General features: G+C 46.0%; 1 protein-coding gene across 1 annotated transcript in view; it reads left to right on the top strand.

Annotated features, from left to right (window-relative positions):
- Positions 1-18,198, top strand: part of LOC117365552 (collagen alpha-2(IX) chain-like) — a 45,056-nt gene extending 26,858 nt beyond the window's left edge. The window contains exons 21-32 of the mRNA XM_033956044.1: positions 1,296-1,349; positions 1,693-1,746; positions 1,914-1,967; positions 2,406-2,477; positions 3,225-3,260; positions 3,516-3,560; positions 4,975-5,007; positions 5,733-5,879; positions 14,545-14,599; positions 15,142-15,330; positions 15,494-15,571; positions 17,297-18,198. Of these exons, the coding sequence (XP_033811935.1) occupies positions 1,296-1,349; positions 1,693-1,746; positions 1,914-1,967; positions 2,406-2,477; positions 3,225-3,260; positions 3,516-3,560; positions 4,975-5,007; positions 5,733-5,879; positions 14,545-14,599; positions 15,142-15,330; positions 15,494-15,571; positions 17,297-17,496 (1,017 nt within the window). The 3' untranslated portion in view covers positions 17,497-18,198. The remainder of the gene's footprint in view (positions 1-1,295; positions 1,350-1,692; positions 1,747-1,913; positions 1,968-2,405; positions 2,478-3,224; positions 3,261-3,515; positions 3,561-4,974; positions 5,008-5,732; positions 5,880-14,544; positions 14,600-15,141; positions 15,331-15,493; positions 15,572-17,296) is intronic.
- Positions 18,199-19,336: the final 1,138 nt, after the last annotated feature.

The raw sequence follows: 19,336 nt of genomic DNA, 5'->3' as shown, positions 1-19,336 counted from the left end.
ATCCAAAATTGGCTGGCGGATAGGAAGCAGAGGGTAGTAGTAAAAGGACACTACTCTGACTGGAAAGGGGTCAGAGTGGTGTCCCACAGGGGTCAGTGCTGGGACCGCTGCTGTTCAATATATTCATTAACGATCTGGAAACGGGCACGAAGTGCGAAGTTATCAAGTTACAAAACTCTCCAACAGGGTCAAAACTGTTGAGGAATGAAGAGAACTGCAGAGCGACCTGAACAAACTGTGTGAGTGGGCAAAAAGATGGCAGATGAGCTTTAATGTGGAGAAATGTAAGGTCTTGCACATGGGGAAAGGGAACCCCATGTACAGCTATACGATGGGAGGGAGGGTGATGGGGAAAGGCACCCTGGAAAAAGACCTGGGGGTTTTGGTGGATACAACAATGAAGCCAGCGGCGCAATGTGCAGCGGCCTCAAAGAAAGCGAACAGAATGCTGGGCATTATCAAAAAAGGTATCACTACCAGAACGAAGGAGGTTATCCTGCCATTGTATCGAGCAATGGTGCGACCACATCTGGAATGCTGTGTCCAATACTGGTCACCGTACCTTAAGAAAGACATGGCGATACTTGAGAGGGTTCAGAGGAGAGCAACTAGGATGATAAAAGGAATGGAGAACCTTTCATATGCCGAAAGGTTAGACAAACTGGGGCTCTTTACCCTGGAAAAGCGGAGACTGAGAGGAGACATGATACAGACATATAAAATCATGAGAGACATAGAGAGGGTGGGGAGGGACAGATTCTTCAGACTAGCAGGGACAGCAAAAACAAGAGGTCACTCGGAAAAACTGAGAGGGGACGGATTCAAAACGAATGCAAGGAAGTTTTTCTTCACTCAGAGGGTGGTGGACACCTGGAACGCGCTTCCAAAGGAGGTAATAGGACAGAGTACAATAATGGGTTTTAAAAAGGGACTGGATGACTTCCTGGAAGCGAAGGGGATTGCAGGGTATAGATAGAAGGTTACTCTACAGGACAAAATCGAAAAGTGTATGTGAGTTTTAGGGTAGGAGCACTATCAGGTCCTGGACCTGAGGGGCCGCTGCGTGAGCGGACTGCCGGGCACGATGGACCTCCGGTCTGACCCGACAGAGGCAAGTCTTATGTTCTTATTTGATCAGATCTTTCTCAATATTGCAATGACCAATATCTGTCTTATTGTTCCTTATATATTGATGCACCTTCTTGTCCAGTTTGACTAGATGGTAAGCTCTTTAGAGCAGGGACTGTCTCTTCTGCGTATGCCTAGTAGCGCTCATTTTGCACTTTTTCTTACAGGGTGAACCAGGAATACGTGGGCCAATGGGACTCCAAGGAGCACCTGGAAAACCAGTAAATAAAAATGATTTGTTCAAAACAAACTGGTAAATGTGAAAACTATTAGGTCATATACATGTCTCAGCTCTCTCTTGGATCTCCCAGAACTGGGTACCATATCCATCACGCAATAGTTCTGGTCCCTTGCTGTCACACAGCAGATAAGCTCTTCTGCATGGGAAGAGGAGAACAGAAAAGCCTCGCATCATCTTGGGTCACCTCCCAGAGTTGGACCATTCTCTCTCCTTCCCAAACACATAGGTTGTTCGTGTGAAGTGGGGTTTTATTCTCTACATGTCAGGAAAAGGGACACATTCAGTTGCAGTGTTTACAGCGATCTCTTTCTACTATTTCCCAGGGAGAGAGAGGTCCCCCAGGTGAAGCTGGACCACGAGGGATTTTAGGCCTGAAGGTAAATGTGGAAAAGAGAAAATGGTGTCAAAGTGCCCCTAACACTGCTCTCTCCCTCTGGAACGAGCGCTCCCTACCCTTCTCTCTTCTGTTAGAGACGCACCTCACTTTGCTTTCTCCTCTTCTTCCGTGAGGGGTGCACTTAACACGCCTTTAATTTCACTTCAGGGTGATCGAGGTGAAAGAGGACCAGTTGGTTCAATTGGATTACAAGGCAGGACTGTAAGTATTAATTCTCATTCATTTGCTTTTAATAATGAGTTTTATCCTCTCTCGTGTCCAATATATTCTTAGAAATTAGCACTTTTTATTCCCCTCGCCACCACTCGCACTGGCAGGGCAGAGATGTAGTAACTCGGTTCTCTCTCTCTCTCTGAGGTTTGTAAAGAATAAGTCCCATGAAATTGCTGCGAGGTGTAAGAGTTAGAGATAAATGCAAGAACTATTTTTCTGAAGTGCAGAACCCTTCACCAATCTAAAGAGGAAGCTAGGTAGAGAGAGTACTAGGGACCCATAAGAACGGGCTACTGGGCTATTTTTATGTTCTTAGTTTGTCCAACTCGCTGCTTTGCTGGGGAGGTGGGGAAGAGACCCTAAAGGAATTGCAGATTTTCTGCGTTTAAATCCTGATAAATATTTCCTCTTCTATTTGATTTGTAGGGTGCGAAGGGGGAGCAGGGACCCCCAGGAATTCCAGGCCCTCAGGGCATCCCAGGAGTGAAAGGTGACAAGGTGAGAGCTTCCCGGGTGATCCCTGTCTGCTTTAGGGGTACTGGCGGACAGGGAGCAGAGACACCGGGCTCTGTGACAGCTTCAGGAAAAAGAAACACTTCAATTGTAAGATGACTGAGAGGGTTGATCATTAGACCATAGCCAGCCAGCTGAATCTGCACTCAAGGGGTTAAGTTCCAATACTCAGCACTTAACCACCTAAGTTAAAATCTTTGTCCGGCTTCACCTAGGCCCAGTGGCGGCCAAAATCGCTACCTGCCGCTGGCTGGATTTCTAGCCCTGGTATTTTGGCATGTAAATGTTTTAGATGCTGGCGCACAACAAAACCGTTAACCCATGCACCGCCACAAAGGCGGTTATTAAAGCCAAATAAATCAATGCGCATAGTCAGACACTTTGGCATTGTAGATGTTTATAATTCTGATTTAAGAGGGGGAAATACTGGATCACCGGGAATGTTAGGGGAGAGATACCATGTTATGGTGGGGGGGTCACCAATGCTAAATTTGGCTCATGGCGCCAGACCCTAAATGACCCTCCACTACAGTTACCATATAGCTCCAGAAAAAGGAGGACAGATTCAGACATCTGGGTTTTACTTCTGTTGAAAGCAATGGAAGTAAAACCCAGATGTCCCAATCCATCCTCCTTTACCTGGAGCCATATGGTAACCCTACTCTCCTTTCATTAAGGGGTGGTACCGTATGTGTAGATTATAAGAAGCCTTTTGTGCTTTTTCCTTCCCAGGGATTCCTCGGCAAGACCGGACCCAGAGGTGACGTGGTAAGGAGAGACGCTGTTGGATCCCGTCAGACTCCAGAATTCAATTGAGCTTTGCAAAAGTCACTGATAGCTAAGAAATACGTAGAAAGGGAACTTTGGGAGCAAAATAGACTTCCCGTTCTTCATAAATACATTGAACAATTTCCAGATAATGTGAAATAATATTGGTTTGTGGATTCTTTGGCTCCTCCAGGTGTCAGAGACAGACAGAGGGAGGGTGGTGAAGTTTGGGCTGATTCTGTTCTCTCTCCATAGGGTGATCCTGGTTTGGAGGGCTTGAGTGGCGTGAAAGGCAAGAAGGTGAGAGCTTATACTTTGAATTAATAGCCTCATGGTTGCAGAACTGGGCTGAGAAGCAGGGGAGCCTGGTCCAAGTCGGCTTCGTAGGATCCTGGACAAGTCATTTAACCCTCTATAACTGCTTATTACTATTACAAATTATTTCTGTAGTGCCACCACACATATGCAGCATTATACAGAGTCACAAAGAAGAAGACAGTCCCTGCTCCAAAGAGCTTACAATCTAAACAGACAGGAGAGTCAAACCGGATGTCGTGGATACAGTTAAGGGAATGGCTAATCTGCTGGCTGAGTTGGTGGGCAGTGGAGAGTAGGGTTAAGGATTGAAGGCTATATCAAAAAGGTGGGTTTTCAGTCTGCTTTAAAACAAGGTAAGGGAAGGGGCTTGGCGGACAAATTTGGGTAATTTATCCCAGGCATAGGGGGCAGCTAGATGAAAGGAACAAAGTCTGAAATTAGCAGTGGAGGAGAAGGGTACAGCTAAGAGTGGCTTATCTGAGGAACGGAGTTCTCTGGGAGCTGTATAAGGAGAGAGGAGAGATATTGAGGGGCAGCAGAATGAGCCCTTGTAGGTCATCAATAGGAGATTGAACTGTATGCGATGGCGGATAGGGAGCCAGTGAGATTGGTAGAAGATGAGTCGTGCAGCAGAGTTTTGCACAGATTGCAGGAGGGAGAGGCGAGACTGCGGGAGACCAGTTAGAAGTAGATTGCAGTCATTTAAGCGTGGGTGTGGACAAGGGTCCGGGTAGTATGCTCAGAGAGGAAGGGGCGAACTTTAGTGATGTTGTACAGATAGAAGGGACAGGCCTTAGCAGTTTGTTGGATGTGCGTGGAAAATGAGAGGTCAGAATCAGTATTATTTACCAAGACAGAGAACGGAGGAGGAGGAGCAGCTCAGTCTGGCATTGAATCTCAGGGTATACCTTGCCCACTGGCACTTATCCAGGGCCTGTCCTTAATCACACCAGGAGCCCTTGTTACTGTCCTACGTGTATCTAGGCAGTTGCCTGGTTTGTGGACTGAAAATTGCTGTTAAGTGGAAACTGCAGCCCTGAATCGCGCTGCACGACCAGGATGGCGCTGAGGCAGGCTGTCTGATTTCTAATGGAATTATCTGGGTACAGACTCGGAGCGCTGAACTGATCCAGACAGAAGCTGCTTCTACTCGTAATCAGATAAGTCTCACTGAATATCAGACCCCCAGATTGTGAGTCCTTCAGTGACCTGGGAACCCCTCCTGTACCCAAATGCAACTCACCTTGAGCTACAACTGAGAAAAGGCCCGAGCTAAATCTCAGACCTCTAAGTCCTACTGGAATTTTTTTTCCCCATTGAATTCTGGGACTTGTAGTTCTGTAGGTCTGTTACTGTAAAATGCTTTGCGTCTCACTTCTCACAATCTTTTTTTCAGGGTGATTCTGGTGAACCAGGCGTAAAGGGTCAGGTACGTGAGTGTAAATTTGAGGGTGAGGGTGGGAGGGGGGATGGTCAGACACTATCAGGTCATTTCTCCTTGACCCAGATGTTTCTGTTGGTGAGAGGTCAGTTTTCAGGCTAAGACCAAATGTAGCGTCTGATGCACATAGAACCACTTAACACAGTTCTGTCTTTATGTGACCTAGCGGCGTAGCGGGAGTGGTGGCGCCCCTCTCCTGCCCCTTCCCCGTACCTTTCTATCTTAAGAGCGAGCCATGACCTAGCTGCTCGCATCGACCTCAGCACTCTCTCTGATGTCACTTCATAGGTGCGGGTCCCGGAAGTGATGTCAGAGAGAGCGCCGAAGCGGACGCAAACAACAAGTTTGTGGCTGCCCACTCCAAAGTTAAAAAGGTACAGGTGGGAGAAGGGGCCCTAGGGAGGCAGGGGGAGGGGTGGGAAGGTGGGGGCGGAGAGCAGGAGGGGTGCCAGCGCCCGAGGAAGACCGCCCACCCCCCGCACCTCTCATACTGCGCCACTGTGCGGCTAAATATGAACATGACAATTAAGTGGCTAGCCATGGATGGCCGGTTATTCAGTGCTGGCCTTACAATGAAGATCTGAGAATAGAGCCGGTGGTGGTTCGCAACATGCGATTACTGCCAGCTGAATATCGGGGCCTAAGACTGAAATGGTTTCCTAAATATGAAATTAGGCAGCTGATTCTCTCTGGTTTATTTTGTCTCTTTACAGCAAGGCATCAGAGGCGACCCCGGCTTCAGCGGCCCCGCTGGTGATGTGGGCCAACCAGGAATTCAGGGTCTCCAGGGTCCTCTAGGTCCTCGTGGGCTCAATGGCGAGAGGGGGGTACCCGGCATGCCTGGTCCCCGGGGAATACCAGTAAGTGAATGCCATAGAATTTAAGTCCCTGCAGTTTTGCAGCTGACGACATCTGGCAGGCAGGAAAACCTGGAGCTGGGGGAACTGGATATATTTGAAGGAGGCATTAAGAACAGAAGAATGCAAGAATTGCCATACTGGGACAAACAGTATCCTGTTTCCAACCATGACCAACCCAGGTCAAGGGTACCTAGCAAGATCCCAAGGAGTAAAACAGATTTTATGCCCGAACCCATCTCAATAATGGCATATGGACTTCTTTTTTAGGGAATTATCCAGACCTTTTTTAAACCCTGCTAAGCTAACTAATTTTATCACATTCTCCAGCAACAAATTCCAGAGTTTAATTACACGTTGTGTGAAGAAATATTTTCTCTGGTTTGTTTTAAATCTACTACTTAGTAGCTTCATCGCATATCCCCTAGTCCTAGTATTTTTGGAGAGAGTGAACAAGCGATTCACAACTACCCTTTCCACTTCACTCGGTATTTTACAGACCTCTATCATGTCACCCCTGAGCCGTCTCTTCTCCAAGCTGAAGAGCTCTAGCCGCTTCAGACTTTCCACATAGGGAAGTCATCCCATCCCTTTGATCATTTTTCTCATCCTTAACATTCTCTTTGCTTTCTTAGCAGCCGCCGCACATTGAGCTGAGGGTTTCAACGTATCCTCAACGATGACACCTGGATCTTTTTCCTGGGCGGTGACTCCTAATGTGGACCCCCAGCATCATGCTCCTCTTTCCCACGTGCATCACTTTGCACTTGCTCACATTAAACCTCATCTGCCATTTTGACGCTCAGTCTGCCAAAGTCCTTTTGTAATTTTTCACAGTCCTCTTGCGACTTCACAACTTACTCCCTTCTTTACTAACGCGTAGGGCCGGCAACGGCGGTAACTGCTCCGTTGCTCATAGGAATTTTAAGAGCGTCGGAGCAGTTACCATTGCTGCCAGCGCTAAAACCCATGCTATACGTTGTAAAGGAGGGGATTAATTATCTCACTAGTTATTCCTTTCTCTAGATCATTGATAAATATATTAAAAAGCAGCGGTCCCAACACAGACCCCCCAGGGAACCCTACTATTTACTCTTCTCCATTGAGAATATTGACCATTTCAACCCACTCTCTGTTTCTGTCTTTCAACCAGTTCTCAATCCAAAAAAGGACATTTCCTCCAGTCCCATGACTTTCTGATTTCCTCAGAAGTTTTTCATGAGGTACTTTGCAAAATGCCTTTTGAAAATCCTAATACACCATATCAACCATATCACCTTTATCCACATGCTCATTTACCCCTTCAAAGAAATGCAGAAGATTGGTGAGGCAAGATTTCCCTTGACTGCTGCATTGGACAGCTGGTGCCCAAAGAGTGTTCTCAGGACAGCTCCGATATTTTCCCTGTTCCTTTCTGGATTGGAATTTAAGCAAGAAGCAAAAATCTCTTTAATGAGGTGAGATTTCCAAACTCAGAAAGCAGCAGAGTCCTCTACTGGCCATTCCTGAGCATTGCAAGACAAAACCTCTGGCTCAAGGAAATGCAAGGGGTGGAGAGGATCTCTTCAACTATACACAGTTCTAAATTACTTCAGTGAAATGCTGTGGCTTGAGGAGGTATCTGCTTGATTTAAACGTGTTCTTTTCGTGTGGGTTGTGGATTTTCTTTTCCTATAGAAGAGGGTGTGAGTTCTTTAAAGAAGCATTCTGCCACAGACACATGAAAACTTCTGTTCACCTTCACACAAGCACCTCTTATTCTGGTAAGTGAAGCAGCAGTTGCAAGAAAAGAATAGTCTGGTGCAGTGGTTAGAACTACAGCCTCAGCATCCTGATGTTGTGGGTTCAAACCCAGACTGCTCCTTGTGGCCCTGGGCAAGTCACTTAATTCCCCCCCCCCCTCCCCATTGCCCCAGGTACATTAGATAGATTGTGAGCCCACCGAGACAGACAAGGAAAAATGCTTGAGTACCTGAATAAATTCATTGTAAACCATTCTGAACTCCCAAACCACAGAGAACTAAAACAGAAATGTCGTGCTCTGGAACACATATGGAAAAAAAATCAAAATGTCCCTTAGACAGACAGTCCTGGAGAGTCAATATTAAGCTGTACAATACAGCGCTAAAAAAAGCAAGGAAGAACTTCTACGGTGACAAAATCTCCAGATCCAGCAATCAGAGTAGTACACTATTCAACATCTGGCGCTCCCTAACCTCCAAAAGAGACCCCCACCCTGCTCCCCTCTTCTCCCTCAGCTGACTTTCTAGCAAAATTCTTTAACGATAAGGTCTCTACCCTGAGATGCTCCTTCCCTCCCTCAGTCTCCTACAATTCCCTGGTACCCACCGACTCCATTCCCATCCTAACGGTCTCCAACCCTATCCCAGCTGACAGATCTTGGACTACCTTTGAACACGTATCAGAATCCCTGGTCCTCAAACTCTGCCTCAAACTGAAATCCTGTAACTGTTCCTTGGACCCATTCCCCTCCTACCTATATGAGAATATTCCCGCACAGGCCATCTCTTCTATCACTAACCTCATAAATTCTGCCCTTCATTCGGGCCTTTTCTCCCCCGAAATGGGTCTTATTGCCTTGACCCCACTACTGAAAAAATCTGACCTTGACCCTTCCATATCTTCCAGCTATCGCCCAATTGCAAATATCCCTCTCTTAACCAAAATGCTAGAGTCTATCATTTCTACCCAACTCTCATCATACTTAGAGAGATTCTCTATTCTCCTACCCTATCAATATGGCTTTCGTCCCAACTTCAGCACCGAATCCCTACTGTCCTCCCTGATCTCAAAGGTTCAACAACATCTTTCTCAAAACAAGTTTGCCGTCCTCCTACAATTTGACCTTTCTGCTGCCTTCGACGTTGTCCACCATGACATTCTTGTTTACCAACTCTCTGAGATAGGCATTAACTCCAGGTTCTCAAAATTCCTCCACTCTCGTTCTTACATTGTCAACATGAATGGCACCTCATCTTCCCCCTGGAAACCAAATTGTGGAGTCCCGCAAGGCTCTCCCCTTTCTCCTATCCTTTCCAACATCTATATGTCCTCCCTCAAACTCCTCCATCTATCCCCCCTTGAAACAATTTACACTTATGCTGATGACATCCTCGTCCTCCTCGAGACTGATTCGAATCTCACCAACCTGTCTAAAAACATATCCTCTTGTATACTGAACTTACAATCCTGGGCCCACACTGTGCAAATGAAATTGAACGAATCCAAAACAAGATTTCTCTGGCTCGGCCCAAAACTAGACCAATTACCCACCTCCGTCCCACTACCCTCTGGCTCCACTCTGCAGCTTGAGTTTTCGAGCAACGTTCTGGGCGTCATCATTGATTCCACTTTGTCCTTCAACGACCACCTCCAATCCTTGGTAAAAAAATGCTTTTTCAGCCTTCATATGCTGAGGAAAGTCAGATCCTGCTTCCATCAAAACCATTTTACCCTCCTTGTCCAATCCATCATCCTTTCCAAATTAAGAACATAAGAACATAAGAAGTTGCCTCCACTGAGGCAGACCAGAGGTCCATCTCGCTCAGCGGTCCGCTCCCGCGGCGGCCCATCAGGCCCATTGCCTGTGCAGTGGTCCTTGACTATTCCTATAACCTACCTCTACTGCTATCCCTATAACCTACCTCTACTCCTATCTGTACCCCTCAATCCCTTTGTCCTCTAGGAACCTATCTGAACCTTCTTTGAAGCCCTGTAATGTGCTCCTGCCTATCACAGCCTCCGGAAGCACGTTCCATGTATCCACCACCCTCTGGGTGAAAAAGAACTTCCTAGCATTTGTTCTAAACCTATCCCCTTTTAATTTCTCCAAGTGCCCCCCTTGAACTTGTGGTTCCCCATAACTTGAAAAATCTGTCTACCTTTTCTATGCCCTTCAGGATCTTGAATGTTTGTATCATGTCTCCTCTAAGTCTCCGCTTTTCCAGGGAGAACAGCCCCAGCTTTTTCAGTCTGTCTGTATATGAGAGGTTTTCCATACCCCGTATCATCTTAGTTGCTCTTCTCTGGACTCCCTCAAGTACTGCAACTCTATCTACTTAAGCCTAACTAAGAAAAACCTTCATAGACTTCAGCGGATTCAGAATGCCGCAGCCAAGCTTATCTTCGCTAAAAGTAAATTTGACCATGTCTCTCCACTCCTGTCCAAACTTCACTGGCTTCCGATAACCGCCAGGGCCCACTTCAAATGTGCCTGTCTAGCTTTCAAGATCCTACACGGTATCCTCCCTCCCTTTATCCCTCTTACTTGGAATTCTTCAAACCCTAATACCACCAGACCCCTCCACAAATTAAAAACTTTCCTTTCCCTCGCTAAAAAGCATTTCCCATTCAGGAAAGCTAAGGACCTACCTCCCCTTCAAAATCACTGAGCTCTGGAACAACCTTACCTCCCCTCTTCAGAACTTGAGCTCTCTCCAAGTTTACGGCAAACATCTGAAAACCTGGCTTTTCTCAAAAACGTACGTCTCTATCCAACTTTGGAGCATCTCCCCTCTTCGGAACTTGAGCTCTCTCCAAGTTTTCCGCAAACAAATGAAAAAACCTGGCTTTTCTCAAAAATGTAAGCCTCTCTCCAACTTTGGTATCCCAAGTCCTCAAAATCTCTTCATATTTGGCTTCTCTAGTCCTCTAAACATTCTTCATTCTTCGACCTCTAACCCTTTATTGTAGTTCCTTCCTATTACATCTCCTGTAAACCGTGCCGAGCTCCGCGAATGTGGAGAAGATGCGGTATACAAATCTAAGGATTAGATTAGATTAGTATAGAAAATTGAATAAATATTTTGAAGAGTTTCAGCCTCTGATAACCAGATCTGGTATTGTGACATCATAATACCTCATTCCACCAATAAACCTCCTCAGTGATGTCACAATGGATTCATTGTCCTAGACTTGGCTCACTTTTGCTACACTTTGATTTCTAGAGTGGTGCAGTGGTTAACGCTACAGCCTCAGCACCCTGAGATTGTGGGTTCAAATCCCCACTGCTCCTTGTGACCCTGGGCATGTCACTTAATCCCCCATTTCCCCAGGTACATTAGATAGATTATGAACCTGCCAGGACAGACAGGGAAAAATGCTTGAGGACCTGAATAAATTCATGTAAACCGTTCTGAGCTCCCCTGGGAGAACAGTAGAGAAATAGTGTGAGAAGAGTCTGTCTTTGGTTATCAGAGCTGATACTGTGATGTCACCATGCCTCATTCCACCAATAAGAGCCAACCTCATCAGTGATGTCACAGTGGCTTCATTGTCCTAGACTTGGCTCACTTTTGCTACATTTTGATTTCTAGAGTGGTAAAGTGGTTAAAGCTCCAGCCTCAGCACCCTGAGGTTGTTTGTTCAAACCCCGTGCTGCTCCCTGTGACCCTGGGCAAGTCACTTAATCTCCTCATTGCCCCACGTACATTAGATAGATTGTGAGCTCACCAGGACAGATAAGGAAAAATGCTTGAGTACCTTTATGTAAACCACTTTGAGTGTGGTTGTAAGGCTACAAAAAGTTGGTATACAAGTCCCAATCCCTTTTTTAAGCGTAGCATGGAAGCAGAGTGATAACAGTCTTACTGCATAGGAGTCATCCTTATGTTGCATGCACTCCGATTTGCTTCATGACTTCATGTTCTCTTAAATAGTTTTTTAATCCAATCCCATTAATCATGAAGCTTGATAAGATATAGATTAGCTGTTTAACTAGTCAGATTACACATTAAACCAAAAGGTCTTTAACTGCTTTTGAAACACTAAATAAGAATGACATTTTCTTTAAATGTAGGAATGGAATAGAGCGAGGATCAAGGCCCTTTGGCTGAATACTTTTAACCCTTTAACTCAGAGAAAAGTTGAGCTTTGGAAGTTTCAAGTTTTATTGAATTTGATAAATCGCCTATTTTGTACTAAGCGAGCAACAATTAAAAAAGAAATGCTGTACATAGCTTTAGAAGAGGTACATAAAAACTTCAGACAGACAATACAGACAAACTAGAGAAACAATGGGAAGGGGTAAAGTAGGTTAAAGTTACATATTGCGTTTCTCGGAGGAGAAGAAAGTGAAAATATGATAGAGGAAAAAACATTAGGGTTGGGGGTTTAGAAAGTCATATTGAGAGAAGTTAAGAATAAAAAGAAAGAGGGATTATTTAAAATTGCTGATTAAAAAATTAAAAATAATAATAAGTGAGAAGGTTTTAAATATTAAAAGAAGTTTTAAAAAGGAAAGTTTTTAGGTTAGATTTAAATAAGTTCAGGTCTTTGATTTCTCTAATGTATAAAGGAAGGGCATTCCAAGTAAGGGAACACGTTGCCAGAGAATGTGGTTAATGGAGATGGGTTTAAATAAAGGTTTGGACAAGTTAACATAAGAATAGCCTTACTGGATCAGACCAAAGATCCATCAAGCCCAGTAGCCCATTGTCACAGTGGTCAATCCAAGTCACTAGTACCTGGCCAAAACCCAAGGAGTAGCAACATTCCATGCTACCAATTTAGGGTAAGCAGTGGCTTCCCTCATGTCTTTGAGTAACTATAGACTTTTCCTCCAGGAACTTGTCCAAGCCTTTCTTAAAACCAGCTGTGCTATCCGCAACACGTTCCAGAGCTTAACTATTCTCCGAGTGAAAAAATATTTCCTCCTATTGGTTTTAAAAGTATTTCCCTGTAACTTCGAGTGTCCCCTAGTCTTTGTCATTTTTGACGGAGCGAAAAATCGATCCACTTGCACCCGTTCTCCTCCACTCAGGATTTTGTAGACTTCAATCATATCTTCCCTCAGCCGTCTCTTTTCCAAGCTGAAGAGCCCTAACCTCTCTAGTCTTTCCTCATACGAGGGGAGTTCCATCCCCTTTATCATCTTGGTCGCTCTTCTTTGAACCTTTTCTAGTGCCGCTATATCTTTCTTGAGATACCAGAATTGAACGCAATACTCCAGGTGAGGTCATACCATGGAACGTTACAGGGGCATTATGACATTCGTAGTCTTCTTAACCATCCCTTTTCTAATAATTCCTAGCATCTTGTATGCTTTCTTGGTCGCCACTGCACATTGGGTGGAAGGTTTCAGCGTATTGTCCACGATGACACCCAGATTTTTTTTTTTTTGAGCGCTGACCCCCCCCTAGGTGGACCCTATCATCCGGAAACTGTGATTTGAATTATTCTTCCCAATGTGCATCGCTTTGCATTTGTCCACATTAAATTTCATCTGCCATTTGGGAACTCAGTCTTCCAATTTCCTAAGGTCCACCTGCAATTTTTCACAATCCACATGTTGTTTTAACAACTTTGAACAGTTTAGTGTCAACTGCAAATTTTTAATCACCTCACTCGTCATTCCAATTTCCAGATCATCTAATATAATAAAACGCTAGGCCGCGCATGCGCATTTCCTATGTGTGTGCCGGTTTTCCGTGAGCTATAGCGACACATAGGAAGTGCGCGGCTTACAGTCTGGAGCGGTGAGCGGTGGCTACTCTCACGATCCCCGCCTGCGTTTATTGCTCTTGACGTCGCCGCGATGTAGGGACCCACAGGTAGGACTGCGCATGCCCCTACAGTACTCTCTCCACTCTCTCTCTTCCTCCCCCCCCTCCCGAGGCGGATGTCGACCGCGGCGGCCCGAGTCGGATGTCGGCCGCGGCGGCCCGAGTTGGATGTCTGCTGCGGCAGCTGCTGGCCACGGCGGCTGTCGGCGGCTGCAGGCCGCGGCAGCCAAACCCGGAAAGCATTTTAACATAAGTAGGAAGGAAGGTATGAGGAAGGTATGGGGGGGAGGAAAATACTACACAGGGAAGTGGGGTGGGAGAGAAATGCTGCAACACACGGAAATGGAGGGGCAGAAAAGGGGTTGATGGACAGGGGAAGAGGTGCTGATGAACAGGGAGGGGGGGCAGAAAAAATGAAGACAGGCCTACTGCTGGACAGATGATGGACAGGGGGAGGTAAAACAAAGGGAGAAGGGCTTCTGCTGGATAAGGTGAGCAGTGATGGGGTGGTGGAGGACACAGGGGAGGTAAAAGGAAGGGAGAATGGACAGGGGGAGCAGGCAAGGGGTGGTAGTGGACAGCCAAGGAAAAAAAAAAAGAAAAAAGAGACAGACAGAAATACAGAAAGCAGCTAAGGAGAGAGAAAAAAAAATAAAGACAGACACACACACATATTCTAGCACCCGTTAATGTAACGGGCTATAAAACTAGTTTATAAATAAATAGCACCAGTCCCACTAAAGATCCCACTATTTACACCACTATTTACTGTCCTCATAACCCCACCCTTTGTTTTCTATCCATAGTCTGCTATTGAGACAGACATGGGGAAGCCTCTGCTTGCCCTGGGATCAGTAGCATGGAATGTTGCTACTCTTTGGGTTTCTGCCGGGTACTTGTGACCTGGGTTGGCCACTGTGGAAACAGGAAACTGGGCCTGATGGACCATAGGTTTGACCAAGTAGGGCTATTCTTATGTTCTCCCATGAAGCAGGAGATGACTCTTGCCTACAAAGAAGCTGAAATGGGAGCACTGTACAGCCTTCTGAGCTGTGTCTATAGGAGAACTAGAGGTGGGCTGGCAACATGGGTGGAAGGGGCAGGCCAGAAGCCGCAACACTGACCCCTCTCTCTCCTCTGTACAGGGCAGGGATGCTGGCGACCAACACATCGTCGATGTGGTTTTAAAGATGCTTCAAGGTTGGTATCCTGCTCCCTTTTCCTCTGCGATTTCTTATAGTTCCTGCTTGTTTATTTCATTTTGGCTAAAAATCTTGGTCCTGGAAAGAGAGTCCACAAAAGGAAATCAAACCAAAAGCTTTGAATCTGATCGGGAGGTCTCTAAATTCTTAAAATAAATCATATGAAACCATAAAACAGCCAATGGAATCAAAGAACCCCGAATCTATGGAACGATGAGGCAACCAAACCTTGGACCGCCATAGTCAGGAGACATTGCTGCCCCCCAGGTAATGAGGTCATTTGCAGACACTTCCCCAGAGCGCAAAAGGAACTCTAAAACAGCTGTGAATTCTATAAAAATGGCCTTTAATCCACAAAAAAGCAGATACCCACAACTGACCTAAGGGTCAAGCCAGGGGAAAAGACACGATGCTTTCTCATTTCCATGCAGATTATTTGGACATGTGGCCTCTGAGGTGAGGAGATAAGGGAAAGAAAGTTGACTAAAGTAAACATCTCTGCAGTTTCAAACCCTGACACGTACGATGTCTTCATTTCAGAACAGCTGGCTGAAGTGGCAGTGAGCACAAACAGGATGGCACTCAGGGGTGGCGGGATGATGGGGCCACCTGGACCCCCTGGACCCCCAGGACCCCCCGGTGATCAGGGCTTACACGGTCACCCTGGGCCACGTGGTATTCTAGGAGTTATGGGGTCTGCAGGGCAGATCGGCAACACAGGCCCAAAAGGTAAATCAGAGCTCAGTTCTCCTCTGGACTGACTGCAGAGAAGTTCCTTCCTGTTAAAGGCAGCAAGAAAGACTTTTGCTCCTTCCTAACTTGTTTGAGGGATAGAGGGATCTGTGAAAGCTTCCTCCTCTGTAGTAAAAGTTTGATATCTTTTCCATTACAGGTAAACATGGGTTGAAAGGCGAGCAGGGGGAGCCAGGACGTGGACACCAGGGAATGCCAGGACCACCAGGGATCCCAGGTGAGTGTCCCAAAACCAGCTCAAGACCCAGCCCAGTTTGATAGGATACTGGATCCCAGTATTGCACCCAGCACTTCTGAGTTCTGCTCAATGTTGAACCATTTCGGCAAAGCGCAATCTACAGGTCTGCTGGAACAACCTGTACAAGACGATTGTGAAAGGGTTTGTTACCTCAGACATGGGGGAAGCCTCTGCTTGCCCTGGATCGGTAGCATGGAATGTTGCTACTCTTTGGGTTTTGGCCAGGTACTAGTGACCTGGATTGGCCTCTGTGAGAATGGGAAACTGGGCTTGATGGACCATTGGTTTGACCCAGTAAGGCTATTCTTATGTTCTTCAGTGAAACCACAGCGGGTGAGGAAGCAGCGAGAAGAGGGTAGGAAGGCTGCAGGACCCACCTTTCAAACATGGAACCACTAGCTTTGTATGATGGGAGATGCCACACTCTATATCCACCAGTGGAATTATCACAAAGAAATCGATACACCGGAGCCCTCATCTCATCCTCTATAATTTAGTGTCGCCCACGCATGGAGCTCTCCTCTCATCCCGTCTACAAATAGAAGAATGTGGTAGACTCCAAACAATTTTCAGAGGATTGTGGGCCGATGCTCGAAACCTAATGCCAGCGTTACTGGAGATTAATGCCGGACTAGCACGCAAGATAACGGGCACAGAAGGAACTAGCGCAGTATCAACGTGTGTGCCGAAGGTGGCTGCAAACTGCACTCGTTAGTCCCGACAGTGTAGAAAAAAATGCTGGCCTTAATGTTGGATCTTTTTTTCTAACACTTTATGGCCCTCCGGTCTTAATCAGTGCATTGTTTTTTGGGGTAAATCCGATAGGCTCTTGTCTGATCAATGCATCATGTGACCTGGATGAACACCGGAAACTGGGTCCTATTTCTTGCTATATCGAGGAGATTCATCTCACGCCGTTAGTGCATGGCTGTATGGAGAGCAAGGAGGCCAGTGACGGCGATACAAGGCTCTTGTTGGCTAGTGCGAAAGGACTTGGACGGAACAATAACGCTCTGCTGAGCTATCGTAGACATTTGGAGTAACATCATGAAGTTTTCACATACCGCAGCTAAGTAGAAGTTCTTCTCCTTTGTTTTTGGTGGGCTTTGGCCCGATTAGAGAGTAACCAATATTCTGTGGAGTTTTTTATGCAGATGAGAAGTTTATAAATAACCAGCTTGTAATCAGTATTGATTGCTGTCAAAGAAACCAGTGTTGAGGCTTTTTCTCCACAATTTATTTGTTTAAAGGTTCTCTCTTTCAGGTACGTCCTTTTCACTGGCTGGTAACATTTGAAGTATCTAATTAATTATGATTTTGTTGCTATGTATTGCTTTTTTAGAGACATTTAAATACCTACGTGGCATAAATGTTGAAAGGAAGCTCTGGAATGAGGGGGCAGAGGATAGACTGAGCAATAACCAGAGGAAGTGCCTTGTCACAGGAAAAGTCGTGAATTTGTGGATTGACCTCCCAGTCGAGGTGGTGGAGAGGAAGAAATTTAAGAATTTAAGAAAGCTTGGTTCAAGTCCATAGGATCGCTAAGGGAGAGGAAGGCTTAGGTCATGGCTTTATTTTCTCTGTTTCTCTCACACAGCCTCTGTACGCAGAGCGAGGGTTTCATGCCGCTTGCCAACACATCCTGTCTTAGTTTATGATACAGATCTGTAGTTAATCGTTTGTTTGGTTTTTTTTTCTTTTTAGGCCTTCCTGGCATCCCTGGTCATGCTGTTGATGGCAAAGATGGTGAACGTGGTGATCCAGGAGCCCCAGGAGAACCTGGTCACTTAGGGCTGCCTGGTCCCGCCGGCCTTCCTGGAATCTGCGAAGCCACTGCGTGTTTGGCAGCTTCTGTGTATGCGCCTGCGTCCTTGAGGGAATCTGGGTTTGTAAAGGGACCCTGAACTGTTACAGAGACCATTTCAATGAAAATAAAGGAATTAGCAATAATTAAACACTGGTACATAAAACAAAGTAAGCAAAATAAATTAAAAAAAAAATAAATAAATACACCCAAATTTGCTGGTGATCCAGAAAGCACAAAACTGGACAAGAAAAACATGAAAGACTTCTCGTCTCCTGCTGCCACTGGGAGAGGTGGGACCCTTTGTGCGCTGACCAAAACAGCCAGGCTAGAGCTCCGCTGTCACGCTCTGGATTGTGAGAAGGCGATGAGACTATCTCTAAAGACATTTGATGATTCTGAGCAGAGCTGTTGGGCCCAATCCACTCTCTTTAGTTTTTCCGGCTTTTCTTCTCTAAAATAAGTTCTGTTCTTTCTCTAGGCCAGGGGTGTCAAAGTCCCTCCAGTTGGGTTTTCAGGATTTCTCTAATGAATATGCATGAGATCTATTTGCATACAATGAAAGCAGTGCAAGCAAATAGATCTCATGCATATTCATTGGGGAAATCCTGAAAACCTGACTGGATTGCGGCCCTCGAGGAGGGACTTTGACACCCCTGCTCTAGGCCTCCCCCCCTCCTTCTCTGTGTTGCCTTTCCTATTTAAAATTTGGGTCCAAATTGTGTAAATCATGTAAATGTTTTTATTCTAGAAATAAAGAAAACGAGATAGGCATGAAATATTCTTTCACAAAATAATGAATAAAAATCCCATGCTGGAATCAGAGAAGCTTTGATTTGCTCTTGTATGAAGGACTCCATTGCACTTCCTAGAGAGAAGGGGAGGGGGATCTCGTGTTAGCCCACTTGCAGTATGGAACAAGCCAGGGACAAGACTGTGCTGTGAAAACATTTGCGATTTGGCTGTAGGCTTCAAACTGGCTCAAGCTCCTTAATCAAAGATCACTGGGACTTGTGAGCATGAGTAGGTCCAAGTCTGCTTTCATTGGGAAGGAGGTGGTGGTGGTGGTGGGGGGGGGGCAGCTCAGATGTCACAGGCCCTGCTAAAGCTGGTGCTGTTTTGCTTCTGCAATAAATTCACTGCAAATGATTTTTAAGAGGCAAAACTGTGCATTACGCTTTGATGGGCGATAGCAGAACCCCCTTCTTCCACCACTAGGTGGAGCTGTGCGCTTTCCAAAGATCCAGGGCCAGCCTTTTATTCATCTCCATTTTTCACTCACAAAATCAATTTCTCCTCCCGTGCAAACCTTTTTCAATGTAGTTTTGTCAGTGCTGTGGCGTAACTCCTGCCATCCATTACCAGCCCTTTCACAGTCACTTTTCTGGCCCGTTTCACTCAGCCCTGGGCACTGCAATCTGATTTGTTCAGGATAACTGACTGTTCTGGACTACCACTGTGTGGTATTAGCTTTTGCCACAGTGGGCTGGAAGGCCATGTCCACAGAAATTAGAGCTGACTCACCGTTGTTAGAGCCAGCCTGGACTGCTTGTACCCCTCTCTCATCTGGCACTGCCCTCTCCTTTATTTCCCTGTCTAGCCTGGCATTACCCTGTGCCCCCACCAGTCTAGCACTGCCCTCCCCTTCTTTATACCAGCGCAGTCTTTGGCAGGGCTGCTTCAGTTGTCAGCCTGATGCTGTTTCCTGGCTCCAGGCAGCTCGTCTCCCTGTCTCCGCAGGACTTTCCAGGCTCCAGTCCTCCACCTCCTGCTGGGCTGTGTGTACACTGACCCTGTTCAGACCCATTAGAAAGAGCTTACTGGGCCCTTCTCATTCTTCAGCGCCAGCTGAGATAATACACTTTTTTTTCTCAGGAATCCATTTTTTTAAATGCATAGCATTCTGTAAACTTTAAAAGGTATCTTGCTTTTATTTTTAT

Source organism: Geotrypetes seraphini, chromosome 8 (assembly GCF_902459505.1).
Source record: "Geotrypetes seraphini chromosome 8, aGeoSer1.1, whole genome shotgun sequence".
NCBI lineage: Eukaryota > Metazoa > Chordata > Amphibia > Gymnophiona > Dermophiidae > Geotrypetes > Geotrypetes seraphini.
This window is presented reverse-complemented; position numbering and strand designations above follow the sequence as displayed.